General features: G+C 41.1%; 1 protein-coding gene across 2 annotated transcripts in view; it reads right to left on the bottom strand.

Moving 5' to 3' along the window:
- The window catches only part of zcchc14 (zinc finger, CCHC domain containing 14), a 53,308-nt gene that overhangs the window by 5,916 nt on the left and 25,161 nt on the right, over positions 1–22,231 (bottom strand). Inside the window, exons 7-13 of one of the 2 annotated variants that reach the window (XM_074678576.1) lie at positions 14,231–14,412; positions 11,318–11,354; positions 10,713–11,226; positions 8,312–8,409; positions 3,055–3,152; positions 2,781–2,924; positions 57–1,265 (exon numbers count right to left, since the gene is read on the bottom strand). In XM_074678576.1, coding sequence (XP_074534677.1) covers positions 57–1,265; positions 2,781–2,924; positions 3,055–3,152; positions 8,312–8,409; positions 10,713–11,226; positions 11,318–11,354; positions 14,231–14,412 — 2,282 coding nt within the window. The remainder of the gene's footprint in view (positions 1–56; positions 1,266–2,780; positions 2,925–3,054; positions 3,153–8,311; positions 8,410–10,712; positions 11,227–11,317; positions 11,355–14,230; positions 14,413–22,231) is intronic. The other variant, XM_074678578.1, reaches the window with a different exon arrangement.

The raw sequence follows: 22,231 nt of genomic DNA, 5'->3' as shown, positions 1-22,231 counted from the left end.
TTACAATGAGGAACAGACAGGTATGTATTTTTCGTGACTGAATGACCTTCCCTCACCTTGCTGTGCTGGTTCCACAGAGGGCTGGTTGCACTCCTCCGCCCTGTGTCCACTGGCCCCACAGTTATAACACGACAGGCTGACCTCAGCCCGCTGCGGGCTGCCATGTCCCATGCAGTGAGACTTGTAGAAAGCGAAGCTGTGCAGCTGCTCGTGTGACACGGAGCTGTGGTGATAGAGAGGAGGGGGTACGATCATTGGGTAGGAGAACGGAGCGGCTCCGGTGCTGGTAGTACCCGATGAGGCCACCAGGGGGCTGAGATGGAGTAAAGGGCCGAGGGTTAAGAGGGAGGGGCAGGCTGAGAATGACTGCAGGTAACCAGCTGCTGCGTAACCAGGCAACATACCATAGGCCCCACAGTTACCACGACAACCACAGGAGCTGCAGACACACATGGACAGGTTGTGACTTGAACTTTGATCCAAAGCAGAGGAGGAAGAGCAGGAGTTAGAGGTAGGCTGAGGTGGGTAGTAGGTGTTGCCAGATACTGCAGCAATAGGAACACTACTTGGCGTTACCATGGGAACAAAGCCTCCTCCACCACCAGGGCTGCCACAGACCGAGCTAGACTTTGTGGAGGGACAGGAGGAGGACAAGAAAGGAGAGAAGGAGGAGGATGAGGTAGGTGGGTCTGAGTAGTATCCAAATGAAGAGGGAGAGGAGGAGGAGGACAGGTGGAAGTGCAGAGGGGGGTGGGAGACATGGTGGAGGCTGTTGGAGGTGGAGGTCAGAGCAGAACTGGTTTCTACCATCAGACCAGCAGCACCTCCAACCATTTCACAACAAACCACAGAGTCCTGGAGTGCTGAGCCGTCCACTTTGAGCCCCGGGAAAAGGTTTTCCAACTTCACCCCGATGCCCACACTGAGACCCTTACTGAAGCCAGCACCGCTGAGAGGATGTCCAGAGCCCAGGGGCTTAGTCCGGTCCTCAGTGCTCAGTGGAGGGGGCCTCGGCTTACGTGGAGAGGACAGGATGCGTGCTGGGTTTGAAACTGGGTGAGGGGGGGTCTGAGGGTAAGTGGCCTGGGGGTGGTAGGGGGGTTGTGGGTGGCTGAAGGAGCAGGAGGGAGGGAGAGAGGCTGCTGGATCAGTTTGGACTGGGAGGACCTGGGCTGTTGGCCGACTGAAGCTGCTGGAGTTCAGGACATAGAGGCAAGGTCTGTCCTTCTCTGGACTTCCTCCTGATGGGTCTGGACCTGACACACCTGGAACACAGACGTGGTCTGAATGTTAACCTGAACCATTACCCGTCTGACTGAACGCTGACGACACAAAGGCTAGAGTGCTGCTGAATAGAGCCTCAAAAACAAGGAAGTTACAAGGTTCAACTCACAGTTCATCACAAATTTTTGTCAATAAAGGTTTAAAGAAATGGTTCATTCGCATCTGTATTGGTACAGTAAAGATGACACTGAGTATATTTAACATGCACATTAAAAAGACACCCTTTTGTTGTAGTCAAGCCAATTAATTACTGTAAACATACACGCCTGATCAAAATTTAAGACCAGTTGAAAAATTGTACAAATTTACATTTTGCTCTGTCAGATCTTAAAAAAGTTTTAAGTAGAGTTTCAAAATGCAAAAGTAGACATGGGAGGGAGGCAAATAATAATAAAAAACAAACAAACAACACAGTAAAACAATCTCGAAAACCACTAAACTAGAAATAAAGTTTGAAAGAATGACATAGTGATGAGGAGCTCCACTGTTCTTCATGGAGGATGATCCACTGTCTGGACCTGATGTCCATTTCTGTAAACGTCCCTCTCCATCCATCCCCAAATGTTGTCAAGAGTGATTTAGATCAGGGGAACATCAGGATGGTCCAAAGAGTGAGCTGATTCCTCTGAAAGAAGTCCTTTGTCAGGCGCCCAGTGTGACCTGCAGCGTTGTCCTGTTGAAAAACCCAGTCATTCCCACACAGACCAGGGCCCTCAGTCATGAAGGAGGCCCCCTGCAACATCTCCACAGAGCCAGCCGCCGTTTGATGCCCCTGACCAACCTGAAGCTCCATTGGTCCATTGAAGGAAAAAGCCCCAGATCATGATGGCGCCCCCTCCACTGTGCCGCCATGAAAACATCTCCAGTGGGATCTCCTGGTCATGTCAGTAACGTTGAAGCCATCAGGACGTCAAGGTTCAGTTTTTTCTCCTCAGAGAATCAAACTTTCTTCACCTTTCAGTGTCCCATGTTGGCTGCTCCCTGAAAAAGTCCAAACGGTGAGTTTGTGGCATTACAGGAGACGAGGCCTTTGAAGACGTGTTTTGTTCTTATAGCTCTTCTCTCTCAGACGACGTCTGATGGTTTTTGGGCTGCAGTCGGCTCCAATACTGGCCTTCATCTGGTTTGAAGATCGTCTTGTGTCTTGACGGACAGCCAATCAGATCCTCTGGCTCAGCTCTGGTGAAATGTTTTTGGGTCTACCTCTGGACTTTTTTGCTCCATAACCCTCAGGATCTTTGAAGAAATCCAAAATGGCGCTCTTACTGCATCCAACCTCAGCAGAGATGAGAGATTGTTTTGATCTGTTCTTTTTACGTTTTGCAACTCTACTTAACCTTTTTAAGATCGAACAGTGAAAAATGTAAATTCTTGCCTTTTTTTTAACAGTTCTCAAAATTTTGATCAGGCGTGTTGAACTGAGCTTTGAGACCACCGTAAAAACATCTTAACTGGCTTAACATTGCAAAAATGTAATGGTCTTGTGAAGAACTCACGCCGGTGATTGTCCCTGGTTCTGTCATAGGTGGGGTCGCAGCAGAGCGGGGAGCAGGAGGAGCTTGAGTATCCTGAAGACGAGCTGCTGTCCTTGGAGACGGGGTGATGGTGTGGCACGGTGTCCACCTCCACTTGCAGCTCTACTGAAATGCATTTCAGTTCTTTACAGGTTTGATTTTGGAAACATACATTTTCTCTTGGTCTAACATCTAGAGATTCTTTACATATAATGGAAAATAATCCAAATTAACGAGAGTTACATCAACTTTTTACCTGCAATGGGGACAGGATGTGCTGTGAGTCCAATGTGACTTGAAGGAGTCACTCGTGCGATGCCGCTGCAAGACCTCTTCTCTGTCTTCATCTCTCTGCTGGAAAACAAGGCAGAGAGAAAGACTGTGTGGATTTTCTTCTGAATCAAAGGCAGGAGTGTTCAAACTTTCCTCGTATTTATAAACCCTTAAAGTATCCCAGATGATCAGTGGTCAGTTTTCTGCAGTGTATATATTCTCCACTAGGGGGCCATATGGGGAAGGGGAGAAATATATCAGGATGTTTTTTATGGCAGGATCAGGATCTAGATCAGGGCCCATATTCACAAAGCCCCTCAGAGTCCTCTCAGAGCTCTTAACTTAGCCTAAAAACTCACAACAAGGAGTCTGAGCTTTAGAGTGATTCAGGAAGTTTCTGAGAGCAGCTCTGAGCAAGGAGGGGACAGAAACTTCGATCTTAGTGAGGAGGTGTGGTTGACCCCCTTGTTAGGTATGACACAGTCCTCTAAAAGCTGTGATTGGTTGGTACAAAACATGCTCCTAGTAATGAATAGACAGTACAATTACCGGATCACATAACTCAGGCTGTATTAAGAAATGTGTAATGGTGACATTAATTTCATATCACGATGATGAAACTCACCTAAATTAAATTATTATTGTTCTATCAACTGTCACTGTACTACTCAGTGTGTTTGATTTTAATGGTGGACACAGACTTAGCTGTCAGCACTTCCTGTGATTGCTGACACCCTTATAAAATGCTTTGATTTGGCAGAACAACAGAAACAACAAACCAAATGGATTGAAAAAAAAAAAAAAAAAAAAAAAAACTAGAAAGCCAAACTGGGCACAGAGCAGAGCCTGCCGTTGCCGCTGCTCAGAATCAAAGAGTATTAAAAAACTGTGTCCCAGGAATTAGCAGACTTGGGGGCACATCAGATCATTGTACTGGTCCCTCTCCTTGGACTAACAAACAATGAGTGTGAAAAGCGCTGGTATGTGCAGCAATCCTGAGAGACAGCAGAAATTTCAGCACAACAACAAAGTGTTGTAGGCTAGATTTAGTCGCTGGCAGCTGAGATTGCTTACTTTGATTTTAACAATTGTATTAATGTTACAGAATTTCATTCGCTCGTTAACTGGACTGTTTAGTAGTGAATCACCAGCTAAACAGCTGTGGCAGGAGGCAGAAACTGTGTTTTGCATGATGGGAAAGTCTGACCCCAGTATCAGTGACCACTCTTAGGCTTCTTCAATTTTTCCCTCCTCCTGACAGTTTTTCACCTTCAAAGCTCCTAAGGCCTAAGATGCTTTATGAATAACTTTTAACTCATCAAGTGAAAATTAAAAATTGTTTTTAGTGTTCTAGGAATATTTAAGAATGACCTCACAAAGCCCCTGGATACTTTGTGAAAACAGGCCCTGAAATAAATAAAGAGTATTTTTCCAATTTAGACCATTTTGATCTGCAAACAACATTTTCGGTATCCCGAGATATCGGCTATCGGTCAGATATCAGCAAAAAAACAAGTATCGGATTATATCGGAATGCATTTAAAATCTCTGATATAAGCACTCCGATATAAACAGTCCATTCCAGACTCTGCTCCTGCTGTTTTTATTTGAGTTATTTAGGTTATTTTCTGGGTCTTCTAATTTATTCTTTATTTTATTTAATTACTAGTTTATTCTTATGTTTAACATTAAAATTTCTGTTACCCAATGATTAATAATAAATGGGTCAGTTTTTCCTCATACCTACTGTTGCTGACTACTGTTCTTTGTTTGAATAATATCACTTAATCAAGCCTTTTCTAACATGACAGACATACTTCAAAATAAGTTATAAAAGTATGTATGTTTAATGCTGATATCGTATCGGATTAATATCCGTATCGGCCAATACTCAATGCTGCAGTATCGGTATCGTATCAGAAGTGAAAATGTAATATCAGGACATCCCTAATTTTCAGACCCAAAGATTTCTAATCCTGCATTCTTTATAGTTTTTATGCACCATTTTTCTTTTCAGCCCTATTTAATAACTTTAGTCTGGTCTTGTGTCCTCTGATATGTTTTTGAACTCTCACATTTTTACATCCTTATAAATCTATTTATCTAAAGATGTCAGCTGTAAGAGTTGTTGAGTTTCTGAAGAATGTTCAGAGATTTAGCTTTAGACACACAGCCTAATCTTTCCTGTGATGGCTGGGTCAAAATATGTCCTCTGGACTGAAGCAAAACCAAACAATGATATGGAAACATGTGCCCCTTCATCTCCATTAATAATGGATTGCTTTATTGCAGAGCTGACTCCAGCTTGTGTCAGCCATTCACCAGCAGGGGGAGACACTGTCTGCTCAAAATGTTGCCAGAGATTCCAGAGTTTCTTCTAGAGAGCATTTAGAAACATGTCCCATGGAAAACCACTGCTGGAAATTCCACTTTCTACTGCTTGTTTAAGCATGCTCACACACAGACACACGCTCACACACACACACATCGAAGCACACCTAATGGAAACCTGCTGAAACTGTGGTTTGGAATCAACAGACAATAAACCTGATTAAGTAGAAACTGTAGTTATTTTCATGCTGTTTGTGCCAGTGTGTGTGTTAGTGTTGGCAGGAGAGTCTGAGCAAGTCTGCACACGAGCTTACACATCCATGAGTGTGTGTTTTGTTGGTTATCTCCTCTTTAAGCACACATATCTTATCTCTGCTGCCCACCTACAGCTGGTTAACCATTGTTAACTTCAGGTCTGTAACTACTTTTTACTCACAGTTGAAAACACAGACTGATCTGACGGTTCATGGGTAAATAGATGAAACACCTAATTTCTAAGTTACTTAATTATATCTATCTTTTTCCAAGATATGTATATATATATATATATATATATATATATATATATATATATATATATATATATATATATATATATATTTAACCCATATATTGGACATTGTGTTTTGTGTTCATATACAACAATGTAAACAAATACTTTCAGTGTAGACTTCAGCATCTCCCATATACTACTCCTCTTATTGAAAAATAATATTTAAAAGACAGCATCAGTCGTTAGCTCCTCTCATGATTTCTTCTTTGGGCAACTTTTTACTTTTGCATCCACACCAGAAAGTGAAAAATGACTATGAGGTGTTCACCGGGTCAAAAACTGAGCAGGTAACCACTCTGTACCTCTTTCTTTTGCCAAGACTTCTTTGTGTGTGTCTGCTGACATCAAGAAATCAGTGGACAGACAGATAGATAACAGGTCCAACACATTAGCGAGACAATGAACAATAGTTCTTGGTGTTTAGATGAATTAACGTGATGCACCAAATCATCTTTTCAGGTTTACCGATCAAAGAAACAACACATTCTCATTTAAAGCCATACTCAGAGTAGCGGGAAGATGTGATGATTAAAAGAAGACTTGTTGCAAACTGGCTCAAGCTTTGTTACTACCAAACGAGACAGACGTATCAAGTGCGCTCATGTAACACCTCAAAAGTAGTCTTCATTTGAGTGAGACATCACAGTTCTGGAAAAGCTACCACAAATTAGCATCAGCGCTGTGATGTGATTATTAATCATTGCTTTTTATAGTGTCTCCAAATTAACATTAATTTAGCGATCAACAAAATACAGTTAGAAAAGAGGGTGAAAACTTTGGAATGATCTGGTCTCTGTATTTATCGATCATAAAATGTGTTCTGATCTTCATCAGAGTCACAACAACAGACAAATACAGTCTGCTTATTCTAAAACCACACATTTAATGATTCGTTTTCATGTTTTTATTGATCCCACCATGTAAACGTTCACAAGGCAGGCTGGGAAAGGTATGTGAACCCTGTGGCTATTGACTCCTCCAAGAGCTAATGGGGTCAGGAGTCAGAAAAGCTGGAGATGCTAACACATGCTAACACCTCTGAGTTCATGGGAGGACACCACAGAGGAAGCACCTGCTGTTGGTGAGAAGTTTGCAAAAGAGCACCTGAATGTTTCACAGCACTACCGTCAAAATATTCCTTGGGAAGATGAAACCAAAGCTGAGCTGTTATTGAAGGATCACAACACTGTGTGGAGAAAAGAAAGGCACAGAACACCCACATCAAAACCTCATCCTAACTGTGAAGTGTGGTGGAGGGGGCATCGTGGTTTGGGGCTGCTTTTGTGCTTTAGCTCCTGGACAGATTATTGATGGAAAAATACATTCCAAGGTTAAACAAGACATTTAGCTGGAGACCTTAAAGGCCCATTTATGCTCAACGTTACATACGGATCTGGATATGGATGGAGCCTTCTGTCCGTGCTTTGCTCTCATCCCCTCTGTATTTCTGCATGTTTCACAGTACACCGGACAGTACCACCAGACACAGTGGGGGCAGTGTGGCTGTTATCACCCGATACGTAGCTTTAGTGATGCGCAAAGAAGAAATAAAAATGGTGGAACTTCCACAATGTATTTAACAGTCTCACCAACCACAGCCTCCTTTAACACTGTCTCCGTTTGTTTCTTTTAGACAAGCGGTACGTCAGTGAAACGTCGCCACAGCCGCCTTACATGTTGTTCAGTTTTTTGTTGTACAAAACTTTTGACACTCAGATGCCCCCCCTGGTGGATGTATTGGTTAAATGCAATGCCGACATAAAAGACTCAAAGAAGTATTTGAGCAGTGACAGTAACATTGTTTGTAACATCCATCAACTGAAGCTCAGCAGAAGATGGTGGATCCAACAGGACAATGATCCACAGCACGGACATAAGTCATGAACAGAGGAAAATAGGCTTTCTGGAGGGGGCCAGTCAGATTCTGGACCACTATCTGAATGATATGCTCAAGAGAGCGATTCACACCAGACATCTCTAGATGATTGCTGAACTGAAACAGTTGTGCAGGTCTGATCTGAAACTACAGGAAACGTTTGATTGAGGGTTTTCCAACTAAAGGAGGATCAACCAGTCATGGATACAAAAGATCATTTACTCTGTCCACCTTGCCCTGTGGATATTTACATGGTGTGTTCAGTAAAACATGAAAACATACCACTGTTTGTGTGGTTTTAGTGTAAGCAGACTGTGTTTGCCTGATGTTGAAACTTTGATAAAAATCAGAACAAGTTATGACCAGTTAATGCAGACATCAGCTCATTCTAAATGTTTAACATGTTTCTCTTGTAACTGTTTAACCACACAGGTTAGGTTTGAAGAATTCAGTACAGAGTGAGTAGCATCTGCAACTTACTCTGCTGACTTCTGCAGCTCAAGCTGAGTCTTGAGTTTCTTCTTCGCTCCTTGGGTAAGATCATACTTGTTGAGGTCTTCCTCTGTCAGAGCTAAAAACTAAAAAGTAACACAACAAATAAGGTTAGGACTTGCATATGTTAAAAGTTGAACAACCAAAACATCACATTCAACTAGTGGATAAACTTTAAGTCCATATGATGAGTCAGAATGTAGAGGAAAATCTTTTTTTACAAAAAAAAAAAAATATAAATCAGAGGTTGTTTTTGTCAACATGTAATTGTAGAAAATTCTACTTAAAGGCTCTGTGAGGGCTATCCGTTTGGAGTCGATAGCAGTGACACCTGTGGCCGGAATTGGTAGTGTTTTATTTAAATGTTGACGAGACTGGCCTTGTCCCAATCAAGTACTTTCACTCACTATTTTAAGTGCATTCACACTGACAATGTGGAAAAACACAGTGCACTTTGATTTCTCAGATGGTGTTCTCAAATAGGCAAAAAGTTGGGTGTGAAACGGTGGACACTTCTCACACAGTGGTCACTACATTGGCTACGGAAAGGAAGGAGGTGGGAGGTGGATGTAGTCCAACAAAGCAGAAGAACACCTTTGAACGGTTGTGAAATGTGATCATCACATACTGTAAGTGTGGAGCCACTGTGTTTGATTTAGGATGACACTACCCAGTAAGATTTCATGCACTGTTACAGTAAGTGCAGAGTGTACAGAGTGCACTTCATGTAAGTGTAGAAACAGAAGTACACAACGTGTGACACAGCCTTTGATTCCACTGAGCACCATCACCCACTACCTGTCACTACCTTACTTTGTTCAAGACAACTTTTCCCAGTATGCAAAGTGACGAGGTAATGCATTTTATTGTTGTCTGACCTGTTACTGTTAATAAAGTTTTATTAACAGAAACCCAACATCAAGACAAGATAAGGAGTCTGATCCCATCTTAAACCACAGTGAGTACAGACCTTTGCAGCATTTACAAGTTACAATGGAGAGGAGCAACTTCCCTTTAATGGGCAGAAACCTTTCACAGAACCAGACCCATGTTAGACAGACATCTGCCCTGACTGTGCTGCTTGGCTCAAAGTGAGCTCACCATAAAAACTGCTCCCCTGGTGGCTGGCTGCAGTAAATGTCAAAAAGTCCATCTCCCCAGGCATTCCAGATAGGCTGTGGTCAAACTTTGAAAAAACTAATACTCCTCGTAGAAATGTTTCTCTCGTCTGTATGCTGTGGTGACATGAAGATATTATTTGGCTGCCTTCTGTTCAGTCCTCTTTTATTCTTTTTCATTAGTTATTAAAGGTTAAAAACAGGGTTTTACGTCCCGTTTAACAATGGCTGACAGCTGCCATACAATCATGTACAATCACAAAAGGCAGAGCCCAGCGCCAATTCTATGTACAGAATTGGCGCCATGGTCGAGCCTCCATCCCTCCGAAATTGATGCCTTGGTTCTCCTCAAAGCTAACCCCCAAAAAATGGAAAGGTAGACATTATAAGCAAGTAGAGGAGAGGTAGTGTAGTGTGCAGCAGTAGGGATGGGTACCGAATTAGGTACTTTTAGAGGTACCAACCGAATTCCGTCAAAAGTACCAGGTACCGATTCACGTAAAATCAAAAGGTACCATGTTTAGGTACCTAAATAAATCCTTGTGAGTGTGAGTGTGAGTGAGTGGAAGAGTAGGTGATTTTCCATACTGGACATGAACACATCATTACAAGGTTATTGAAGAATAAATATGTAAAATTTTAAAAAAGTAATATTTTATTATTAGACAAATTGATATTTTTTACCACATAGATACAAGAAAGTACCAAAAGTGGTACCTTTAAGTACCCGTACCGATTGCTAGGTATCAGGCATCGGTACTGTATCATTTCAAATGTGAAAGGTACCCATTCCCATGTGGTAGTGCATTCATTCGTAGTGTTTGAGCTGTTACTACAGAGTTTGGACTGAAATTTAAGGAGCACAGTCATGTTTTCATGTTTGTTAAAAAGGGTTTAATGTGACATAGACTGCTGCTGTTTGTCGCTGTTGTATAGTATCAGGCTTTATAAATAAAAAAATGCTCAAACATTGTATATTGAATAGTGTTGCTGTTGAATGTGTTAGCTGCTTGACTGACAGAGTACACTTCAATTGTTCAATTACTGTGGTTTCAGCTTCATTATTACATGAACACTAGTGGACAACTATTTGAAGAGTCAAACTATCTCAAGATCACTTAAGACGTCCCCACAGTGCCTCTAAGCTTCACAGTGCTGTTTGAATCAAAGACTTTTCTCCCTGTATAAAATGGATCCATTTCCCCTGCTGTCTGTGACACACATCATAAGGACTGAGGTATCTAAAGTAAAGAAATCACAGGCTGACCCACCTCCTCCATGGTCAGCTGTTTGAAGACTGGGTAATACTTATGGAGCCGGAGCTTGCGTAGCCAGTCCAGGATGCTGTTCTGCTCTGGAGTGCTAGGCTGGGACTGAGATTGTGTGTGAGGCTGGGAACGAGACTGGGAATGGGATTGGGGATACGAGAGGGATTGGGAATGTGAGTGGGACATTGAATGGGGATTTGGCAGGCGGAGGGACTGAGGCAGTGAGCAGGAATGACTGCTAGTCTGTGGGGAGAGGTGTTGCTGGGAGGGCTGGGAGTAAGAGTGGGACTGGCCGAGCGCCTGGGAGGGAGGGGGATCACCACCGCCGGCCATGGAGCCTGCAGTGGGCAGAGCTGGCACAGGGGGAGGGAGGAAGGACAGCTGGGGGGAGTGCTGGAGAGGAGGTATGGAGGGAGGAAGAGGGGGAGGGTGGGAGGAGATATGAGGCGATGGGCAAGTCAAGACAGAGCTGTGGTTGCTGATGACAGGCTGGACACTGGCCACTCTGTACACTGCCCTAAGAGATGAAAGACAGTCCAGGGAGGCAACAATGATGATGATGATGATGGTGATTATGATTTGTGATTAAAAAGAGAAAAAAAACCTACCTGCTGGTTCCCCTGCACTGAACCGTACAGCTAAGATCTGAACAAGAGAAAACAAAAAGAAAGCTCTGTTATTATCAGCATTGAGCTTAAATTCAACTTCCATAATAGAGATTTAATAGGAAAAGTCCCAAAATCAAAAACTCAAATCAAAGAATAATCAAAACATGTTTCAAACTAGTCTTCAAGAAACATATGATTTCATTAATGACCAAACCAGGAGAAAGATCACACTTTATGGTTTGCTGTATTTGCACTACGTACCACTTTCCCCTTTATTAAAACAAAAAAAAGTGATAAAAGAAATGAGTGACTAAAAAGCGTCTCATGGTATGCCATCAAGTTCCCGGTGCCACCTGCCAATTGCACAGCGCCACCTGCCAATCCATCAGTAACACCTGCGTATTGCACACACTGTTAAAAAAATGTAATTCCACAGGAAATGGTCTGTAATTTTTTGACAGATTTTTCCTGTTTTCTTATAAAACAACAAAATGCTAGTAGATTTACTGATATTTTCAGTGATTTTGTTGTCAAAAAAAAATAAATCCGAATTTTATGGTTATTGACCCTTAATCTTAAAAGTAGTTTTTCTGTTGTACAAAACTGTAAAATTACAGAAACTATCTGTAAAATGACATCCTGGATGTTTTTTTAGGTATTATAACAGCTGAACCCTTTACCCTCCTCACTCATGGTTGCAATTCACTGATAAAAAAACAACAACAAACAAACTGTAAATAAATGGTAAAAGCACTGGCAGCAAAGTTTCTGGACAAATACCATAAAATTACAGTCAAACGTTGTAACATAGAACTACCATAAAAAAACGTAAAAAATACAGGAATTAATTGTTTTTTTATCAGAGACAAAATAAAAACAAAAAAACAAAAACAAACTCCAAACAGAACACACTGACCGGCTGTCTATGCCCCAGGTGGCGGACCAGCTCTATCTGCCCCATGGAGTGGACTGGCTGCCTGTGCTCCATCGTGCAGACCTCGTACCCAGTGATTTTTACGTTGTGTTTTGTTTTTAATAAACATGATTTGCTGATGGTCTTTGCAATGTTGGTCAATTTTTAATAACAATGTTATTTGAACTACACAGCCAGTCCATGCAGTGTTGCAGAGGCAGCACGTTCCCCCAATGCAATACTTAAATGTTCTGCAGAGTCTTATATCCTCTGTGTGCCCTCCTCACTCACGGTGTCTAAACACCCTCACAACAGAAAGTATTTTGAAGTAAAATAATAGTATTTTTCTGCAGAACTCTTTGCATTGCCACTAAATTGGAGGTGTTTGACTTATAATTTAGGAAAATCTGTTAAATAATGGTATTTTTCTGTAAAATTACATAATAATACTGTAAATCTGCAGACATTTATCTTTAGTTTTAGGTAGAGAGTTTGTTTTTATACATTACAAATCTGTTATTATACATGGGAAAAATAGTTTTTTCACAGAAAAATTACTGTAAGTTGGTTTGACTGTAATTTTACGGTATTTGTATGGAAACTGCTGCCATTGCTTTTACCGTTTTCTTACAGATGATTTTTTTTTTTTTACAGCGCACTGACAACTAGCAATGACTTGGTGGTGACACCTGCGAATCGCTTTTTGGTGTCACTGAGTGACTGGTATGTATCAATGAGCAATTTGCAGGTGTTGCTGATGGATTGGCAGGTGTCACTTAACAAATGGCAGGTGCGGCTGAAAAATTGGCAGGGATAGCTGTGGGATCAGCATACCATGAGCTGCTTTTGGATTGCTTAAAAAAACAGTACATCACTTTGTTAAAGACACACAAGACATACATTAACTACACCTTTTAAGCTCATCTGTCCCTAAACTTTTCTAAAAGAACAAATCAAGGCTGAACTATTGTGCTTCAATTTCAATCCAGCATCACTGATACGCCTAAAACTGAAGATCATGGTAAAAACATGAATAAAATGAAGTTAGCATGGACCTGTTAAGTTTCTTTTAAATTCAAAAACCATCTGACATCAAATTGTCAAAAAGTGATTTCAGTTGTTTGCAGAGTATTATATCTGTCTGCACAGCTTAATATTTTTAGGGTCAACAGGTCCCAAAGTCAGACTCTGTTCTGAGGACAAAAGCCTCTGCAGCACCCATAATACACCCCCACATTCAGACTAGGAAGATTATTTTGTGTCAAAGGTCTGTTTTTATGAGGAAAAGTTGAGCAGGGTCATTTATTTATGCCTTCTAGAAAACATTTACACACACACCCACATGCATACACACACACACAAGGTCATTACACTCCAGGCTTTCCAAAACAAATACGTCATGATAAATTCCCATACCAGACTAAAATAGATCTCTTCAGCTCCCTCCAACACCTCCAGAACACAGGCTGAAAGGCCTGCTTGCTGTCTCTTATCTCACTCTTTCCTTTTAACTCCACACACTTCTCATATCTGACTCTCAGGGTTGGGTCTAAACTTATGGGCTTCCTCTTTTTTTTTGTCCCTGGATCAGAAAGATTGTTTTTAAAGAGGCTGCTGCAACAAGCGTTTGTGTGAAACCTAATAAAAAAAATCCATCTATTGTCATTATTAATAGAATTATTGGTTTAATTATTCCTTATTTCTTTATCAACTGTTGCTCATGTTGTTGTTTGTCTGTGTGTCTACCCCCCCACCCCCACTCCTCTATCCTACATTTTCAATTTCAATCAGCTGTTTGCTGCAGAAGCAGTCCACCACCAAGTCTGGTCCTGCTCAAGTTTCCTATGTGCTTATAAAAAGTTTTTCTCCACCATGCTTGTTTGCATCCTTGGAAAAAACATCAAAAAGTTACATTTTGATGAACTCCTGTTTGATTCTACTCTACAGAAATGACTGATTGTAACTTCCCCCTTTCTACACAAAATGTGTGAAACACTTACTGGAGCTGGAAGTGACGGGGTATGTGGAGGCAACAGGAGCCATGGGTAGAGAGGATGGTAACAGAGGGACACTGGGGGAGGGGAGGGAGGCAGGGGAGCTGGGCGTGAGAGGCCTGGTAGAAGTGAAGAAGAGCTGGAAACTGTGGTGCTGGAGGACGTGGCAGGGGAGTGCAGTCAGACACCTGGATGCAGGACGGGGAAAGGACAGAGGGATGGACGAAGTTCAGTTGGATTAGAAGATTATAAACTTTATAGTTTGCTTTCAAAAAAAAAAAAATTATAATAATATATATATATATATATATATATATATATATATATATATATATATATATATATATATATATATATATATATTTATATATATATATCAGTAATAGTTAACCTTATTTAATAAAGAATTATCTAAACAAAAAGTGTTACAAAATATGAGGAAAAGAACATTGAATGAAAACTTAAACTCAAATCAAAATATGAGGACAACAAGACTAAAACCACAAGATAACCGGAGAGAATGTGCCAACACAAATCCACCGAAAATAAAAAATAAAACATAGGAAAACTCAGATAACGCCGCCTGTAAAAGCAACTTAAAAATGTGTTCCTAAAACAGATTTAAAAAAGAACGAAAGCACTGTTTCCATGTAGTTCAGTTCATTTTATCTTAGTACAGCACACATTTTGTGGCTTTTTTTGCTTTGACTAAAACAGAGACAGGTCCCCAAATTCCCGACCCGTACCGTCACACTTTCAACCACCTTTCTGCTGGGGTGTCGGACATACAGATCCAGAAGGTGGAGCTAGAAACACCGCAGCCTGTTGATTAGTTGAAAGAATCGTCACTTCCAGTGCAACAGCGTTAATAAAGGAGTGACAATAAATAGGATAATAAAGTGGTTATAAAAGACCTCAGGTATCAAAAAAACAGGTATGTGCCAAGGAGATCAGAAATGTAGGTTGGAGAAGCATGCTTAAAAACCGTCTATCATCCAATTGTCAAACATGCTTTAAAGACTTTTTTTTTTTTTCGTTATTTTGACCTAAAATAGTGCAAAACCAAGACTGGAAAGCTCCTCTTCTCTTTTTTCACTAAGAACAGTTCAAGTTTTTCCCGAGGGCAGCAGATAATCGCAAATTTCAAGAAAACCGTTCAAGTGGTGATGCAAGCATTAAATTTGGCACAGATACTCTCTAAGAGCCACTCTTTGGAAATAAAACATTAGACATGTGAAAATTCAAGAGGGCGGACATTTTTCAAGACAGACAACATTTCTATCAAAAGTGTATTTTTTCAGCAGTTCAAATGGTGCAAGTACTCTATATGTGACATTCTTCTGAAATATAACATTACACAAGTGGAAATAAAAATTGGCAGCCATTTTTTAAGATGGCCGCCATTTCTATAGTAGGCACATTTTTTCAATAGTCCAAATGGTGATGCAAGCTTAAAAGTTGGCACAGATACTCTCTTTTGGCCCCTCATTTGAATGAAGACATCAAAAACTTGAAAATCAGCTGTGGTAGTCATTTTTAGGACAGCCACCACCTGAGTAGAAAACAAGTATTAGGAGTATTTGTGAGTTCTGAAGGCCAGGAGTGTTTATGTGACTGTGTTTTGTCTAACTCTTTACCCTCCACCTGTCCAATTTGGTAAAACCTCCCAGGAGTGCCTCCTAACAGCAAAGCTTACAGGGTTCATCAAAGTACACAAGCTCCCTTACCACCACAAGGTAACAGCCACAAGAGAGGTTTTTTTGTTTGTTTGTTTGTTTGTTTGTTTATCTTTCATTTTTGTTTCATTTTTCATTTCTTTGGTTTTTCATTGATTTGTTTTGGTTTGGTTTTATATTTAAAGACCTTTAATTTTCTTTCTTTCTTTCAATTTAGGGGAAGGGAAAACAAATAGAAAGATGAGTAAAGTAGCACAGCTGTGGCGCTGAATTAAAAGAGCACCAAAAATATGATTTAACTGATGTTGAATGGCGATGTGACCAGCTTTTGAGGCAGCAGCAGCTCTAACTGACTGTTTTCCTGCGGAGTGGGAAAAACCTCACAAATGAAAGATAGAGGTGCTGACTTTATTAACTCAACTTAAAATATCTTTCACTGAATTTTAGTCAGTGGAAAACTAACACTAAAACCAAACTAAAAATTGGGGTTCAATGTTACGACTAGAGACACACTGATGAAGAGCTGGGGCATAGGTCTACCTGAAAACACGAAGACTGAGCCATACCAAAGACTGAAGCTGCTGCTTACTTTCCTATTCACACTTGCAGCTGCACAGTGCTGTGCAGGTGAACCCCAACCTGAAACATTTGCACCTTCCTCCTCTCTGATTTGCAGCCACACTTGACCAGTTGTGCACAACTTAGTGCAACTTCTGTCCAGAAGACCCACCGTTGTTCACCAACCTTTTCCATCCCCAGTCAGCGGGACTCTCTGATTTAGGTTGATGCTTGGTTGTCTGACCCCATATGCAGCCTGCCTGATATGCAGCATGTTTAGTGTGTTGAAGCAGAGCTGCTCTTATTGGAGGAATGGCATCATATGGTCTCTGCTTTCAGGGGGGAACATGTCAGGTCAAGCCTCATCCACACCAACAGCTGTTCTTGATCTATCGTACATCAGGACCACAAACTTTTCCAGGATCTCAAGGTCACCATGGCATTGGGCATTGACTGAGTTTCCAAAAGATGGGAGAGGTTTTAGGTCAAATGTCCCAGGTTTGCCAGCCAGTCTTTTTGCCTTTGTTGTGAAAGGCTGATACAGTATCACAACTTGTGAGGGTGTAAAAGCCCGGTATGCCTGTGGTCCTCATAGGTCCAGCAGCTCTGCACAGGGTAACCCTGCACAGGGTAGCATCATTATTCAAAAGAGAGTCCCTTAGAGAGTATTTGTACCAAATTTCATGCTTGTATCACCATTTGAACTGTTGGAATAATAAGCGTACAATGGAAATGGTGGCCATCTTTAAAAATGGCCACTATCTTGAAAAATGGCTGCCATCTTGAATTTTCAGGTGTTGAAAGTAATTTTACGAAAGAGAGGCACTTCGGTAGTATTTGTGCCAAATTTTATGCCTGCATCACTATTTGAACTTTTGGAATAATGAGCGTCCAATGAGCTGTTAAATTATGAGCAGCTCTGTTTCAAATACAAATTCAATCCCCCTCAATATGAATTTTCAAGACTATTAAAAGCTCTACCTAAAGAATTCATATTTCAAACCCCAAAATCTAATTGAATATCATCGTATCACTCCAAAACTTGGTTCCATATCCATCCCGGGGATCTCTCTCACTGATAAGAAATGTAATAATCATTTCATTAGACATTGTTTAACTGAGAGTATGTTGCCTAGTAAAGTAAACAAAAATGAAATTCTTTATAAATTTAATAAAGCATCCATTATGAAACTAAGAACCTCGTATTTAAAGCTTCCAATTCAACCAAAAGTCAAAGAAACACACTATAAAATTATGAATACCATTTACCCTTCTAAAGAATTACTAAGAAAACAATTAAATACTGATGATAATACATGTACTTTCTGTCAAGTCAATGTGGAGACAACAGACCATATATTTTTTTGAATGTATCAAAAAAAAAAGACTTTTTAGAAACACTTGCAGGACTGGATACAAAATGAAATTTAGACTCTCAATCTCAAGAGACATTGTAACTTTCCGAACCCTTCTTCAAAACAAGAACGATGAACTTTATTGCAACTTGGTCCTCTCTTTAGCCAAGTTTTTTATACATAAACAAAGACTGCTGAAATCACCCCCCATCTTCAACAGCTCGTCATCAAGCTCTGCTGGAGCCTGATAACGAGCCATTCATTTGAATCAGGTGTGCTGGAGTGGGGTAACATCTAAAACATGCAGGGCAGGGGGGCCCCAGGACCAGGATTGTGTAACACTGATCTATTGTTTTCATTGACAAATATCCCAAGTAAAACTATGATAAGTGGCTATAAATTGCTTGATAGAGGTTTGATGGTTAATAATGGCACGAGTCAATAATGCAGGAATTATTGTCTTGTTTATTTAAACGAACCTACTGTTTTTACCCATTAATAGACAAAATGATTGTTAAACAGGGAATATATAAATACAATAAGAATTATGTATAGCACTTGACACTGAGGAAAAAATACATACAAATATGTTTTTTTGAGGTTAGAAGTTTTCAGTGAGACGATCTATTACCAGCCTGGCAAACCCCCGGCTATCAAGCCTTACTGCCCTTTGGCTGGTTTCATGCGGCTCTTCAGGGGCTTTCTCATGACAAGTGTCAAAATGCTCGGCCTGGTGCTGCCATTCATTCCCTATGTGGCAAGCTGACCAAAGCCGGTGTGAGTTGCACAGAAGAAGAAGAAGAAGAAGAAGAAGAAGAAGATGAAGAAGAAGGAGTCGGTCTGAGTGACGTCAAACACGCATGTGCGTGAGAGCATTTGAGTAGTAAACAATTCCTGTCGAGTTCGCTCTCAAAATGGCAGGGAAAAAACAAAAAACGAAAACGCAAAACGAAAATATGAAGATGAACACAGAACATTTTTAACAGAGTAGGAGAGTTTACATTTTTTTGTTTAACGTGATGGCAAGCCATTCTGCCTTATACCGTATTTTTCGCACCATAAGGCGCACGTAAAAGCCTTCAGTTTTCTCAAAAGCCGACAGTGTGCCTTATAATCCGATGTGCCTTATATATGGATCAATATTGATTAATCTTGGGTACTGTAGTCAGGGGGTGACGCCAGAGTAACAGCGGTAAGGAGTAAGAACTGGCAAAGAGGAATTCTGCTAAGTGCTAACATTAGCTCACAGGCTGGCCCGGGCTTCTTCTCTTGTTTATTGTTAGAGCAATACAGCGCCCCCCAAAGGTCTGGCATGTGAACTGATCTCTGGAAACGGCTTTTGTGGACGGCAGAAACGGCTTCGTCTTTACAGCGCACATTTTTTGAAAACAGCACAGAAAATAGTAGGATAGGAAAATGTGCGGCTCTGTGTGGATGTAGCCTGAGTTTGACTGACTTATTGACTGTTTTGTTGACATTCCCTTTAGCGCAGCTCCATCTCGTGGATGCATAACGCAACCCCAGCCACTACTATAGCTTCTACTCTATGCGCCTTAAAATGCGGTGCGCCCTATATATGAAAACAGTTTTCAAATAGGCCATTCATCGAAGGTGCGCCCTATATTCCGAAGCGCCTTGTAGCACGGAAAATACGGTATGCGTCATAAGCGCATTTCAAAGCTTCACATCTTTAGCGCCACTTCAGCTCACTCCATGCTAACATTGACCAAGAATTTCCAAAAGGGACTGAACTTTGCAAGCACAAGTTGGTAACTTTGAAAAGTCATGCCATGATCAGATCTGTGCTGAACAAAGATTTCCAGAGTTTCGTAATCTCCACAGTTTTCTACCCTGAAACATGTATCTGTTCCGAAAGACACCCATGTGAAAGAATTGCTTCGAGTAGCAACAATGGAATACAAGCCAGATTTGAAGAGGATCGTTCAGGACAAGGAATGCCAGAAGTCCCACTAAGCAACATGCATGGTGAGAGAAAAACACTGTAAATAATTATATTTTTGGTGAGGACTTGGTTGAACCTAAAGGGCAACTCCGGTTTTTTGACACCTGGACATTATTTATAGGTGTGTGCATGCTCATATACTCACTCAGACAAACATCGTGCAGCTCGGAGTCCTTCAGAAGTTATTTAGATCCAACCGATTTTAGCCGCACTTAGTGGGGGCCACGGCAAGGGAGCTTCAGGGCGGGACATAATCTCTGTAAAATCACTCGTTTTGGCTATATTTTTTCATCTATCGCTATCCATCGTTATCACAAACACACTCCTCTTCTGTTGCCATAGGCGAACACTGTCCACAAGCGCACCACCAGTTGGCATTGAGTCGTGGACGTGCTCCTGTTTGTTGTTCTCGAGCCAGCTCTTCGTCTCTCTGCCTCTGCATCCTTCTTTCATGGAGCTCCTCGTCCGTGTACTCAGGCTCAAACCGGTAAGGACAACCGTCACACTCAAGTCGTAGTCTGAAGACGGTAGACGAGCTGACTTTATGATAACAGTGGCGATGGATGAAAAAATATAGCCAAAATGAGCGATTTTGCAGAGATTATGTCCCGCGCTGAAGCTCCCTTACTGTGGCCTCCGCTAAGTGCGGCTAAAATTGGTTGGATCTAAATATCTAAAAATTTGTCTGAGTGAGTATATGAGCATGCACACACCTATAAATAAGGTCCTGGTGTCAAAAAAACAGAGTTGCCCTTTAAGAGTTTGTGTGTGAGACCGTGCACACAATGTTAATTGTTGAAAATAACTGGCCTGTGGTCTTCGTACTGTAGGAGTCAATTTCTGTCATTATCATGTTGGTGTGTGACATTTACAATAAAATCTGACTGAGCCGAGGTCTCCGTGTGTGTGTGTGTGTGTGTGTGTGTGTGTGTGTGTGTGTGTGTGTGTGTGTGTGTGTGTGTGCCTGTGTGTGTGTGTGTGTGTGTGTCTGTGCCTGTGTGTGTGTGTCTGTGCCTGTGTGTGTGTTAGTGTGTGCCCATGTGTATGATGTGGCTCTTTGCAGGAACACCGTAAATAAGTGGCTCTTAGTCTCTGACTGGTTGGCCACCCCTGATTTATTATAAAAATCTCTAATAAAACTATCAAGGAGCCAGTGAGGGGTGGCTGAAACAGTCGTTCTGTGGTCTTCTTTATTAAATACCTGTTAAAAGTTTTTCCATTGTGAATCTGTTATCTGTGCCTTGTAAATAAAGTTTGAGTTAGAAAAAAAAGTCACATGACCTTTCAAACAGGGCGGAATGTTTTTTTTTTCCCAATGTTGAAGTTGCCCTTTGATTAATGAAGCGATGATGTCATAATGTACTGTGTTCTGTTCCAGAACAGAGGATCACTGAGGAGTTCCAAACACAGTGTTTAAGACACAGTGTAAGACAGTAAGACACAGACCAAACCACAAAAAACCACGACAGGATTACACATTCGTTTCACAGAGAACGTCAATATGGAACAAAAAACAAAGAGCTTTTCCATGTGGGAGAAGACCAATGCAGTTCCTCACCACGCATTCAGCTGTTTCGCTAGGGAGGCACTTACAGAGGAAAACGCCGCTCTAAAAAGGCAGGTATTGTTTTTATTAAGGGAGAGACAGAGATTTGACAACAATAAGAAGAGCCTTGATGAGCTTCAGGTTGAGCTGCAGATGAAAAGGAAAGCAGAGAGAACTTTGACTGAGAGCCTGAATCATGCCAAAAAGGAAGCAGAAACATGGGAAGGAAAAGCCCAAATGTACCAGAAAGAACTCTCAGACTATGTGGATAAATATGGCAAGGAAAAAAAAAATAACAAGGACCTTAAACAGACTATGAGCGAAAATGAGATAGAGTTTAAGCAAAAAATACACACCCTAGAGCTTGAGGTAGAGGCACTCAAGAAGACAAACAGTGATCTGGAAAAAAGTCTGGATGCTGAAAGAATAAAAAAAGTTGAAGAAAATAATAAGGCCATTGTCAAAGAAAGGCAAAGATATAAAAAACTGAGCAAAGAGCTGACTCAAGAGAGGGAAAAAAGACACATATTGGAGCGTCAAAACGACCAGCCAGATATTTTGAAAGTGTTGGAAACATCACACAAGCTTAAAGCTGAGGAAAAATTAAAACCATTAGGTGCTTACAACAAACGGCAAAGGGCACTCTACAAACAGCTGAAGGAAAAAGAAGAGATCATTCATAATTTGGAGAAGGAGTGTGAGCTACTGAGACACAAGCTCTCAATATGTCCAGCACGGCAGGATTTATTGTTAGTTTCAGAGCTGCAGGGGGAAAACAGAGCGATGAAAACAAAGGTAAATGCACTGAAAGGTGAGAGTATTTTTCTGCGTAGTCAAGCTGCAGCTGAAAAGGAAAAAAGTAAGAACCTGGCTGATCAGCTGCCTGCCATCAAAAAGCTGTATCTCAGA

The sequence above is a fragment of the Halichoeres trimaculatus genome, unplaced genomic scaffold (assembly GCF_033239565.1).
Source record: "Halichoeres trimaculatus isolate MK-OKI-2021-1 unplaced genomic scaffold, fHalTri1.1 fHalTri1_scaffold_10, whole genome shotgun sequence".
NCBI lineage: Eukaryota > Metazoa > Chordata > Actinopteri > Labriformes > Labridae > Halichoeres > Halichoeres trimaculatus.
This window is presented reverse-complemented; position numbering and strand designations above follow the sequence as displayed.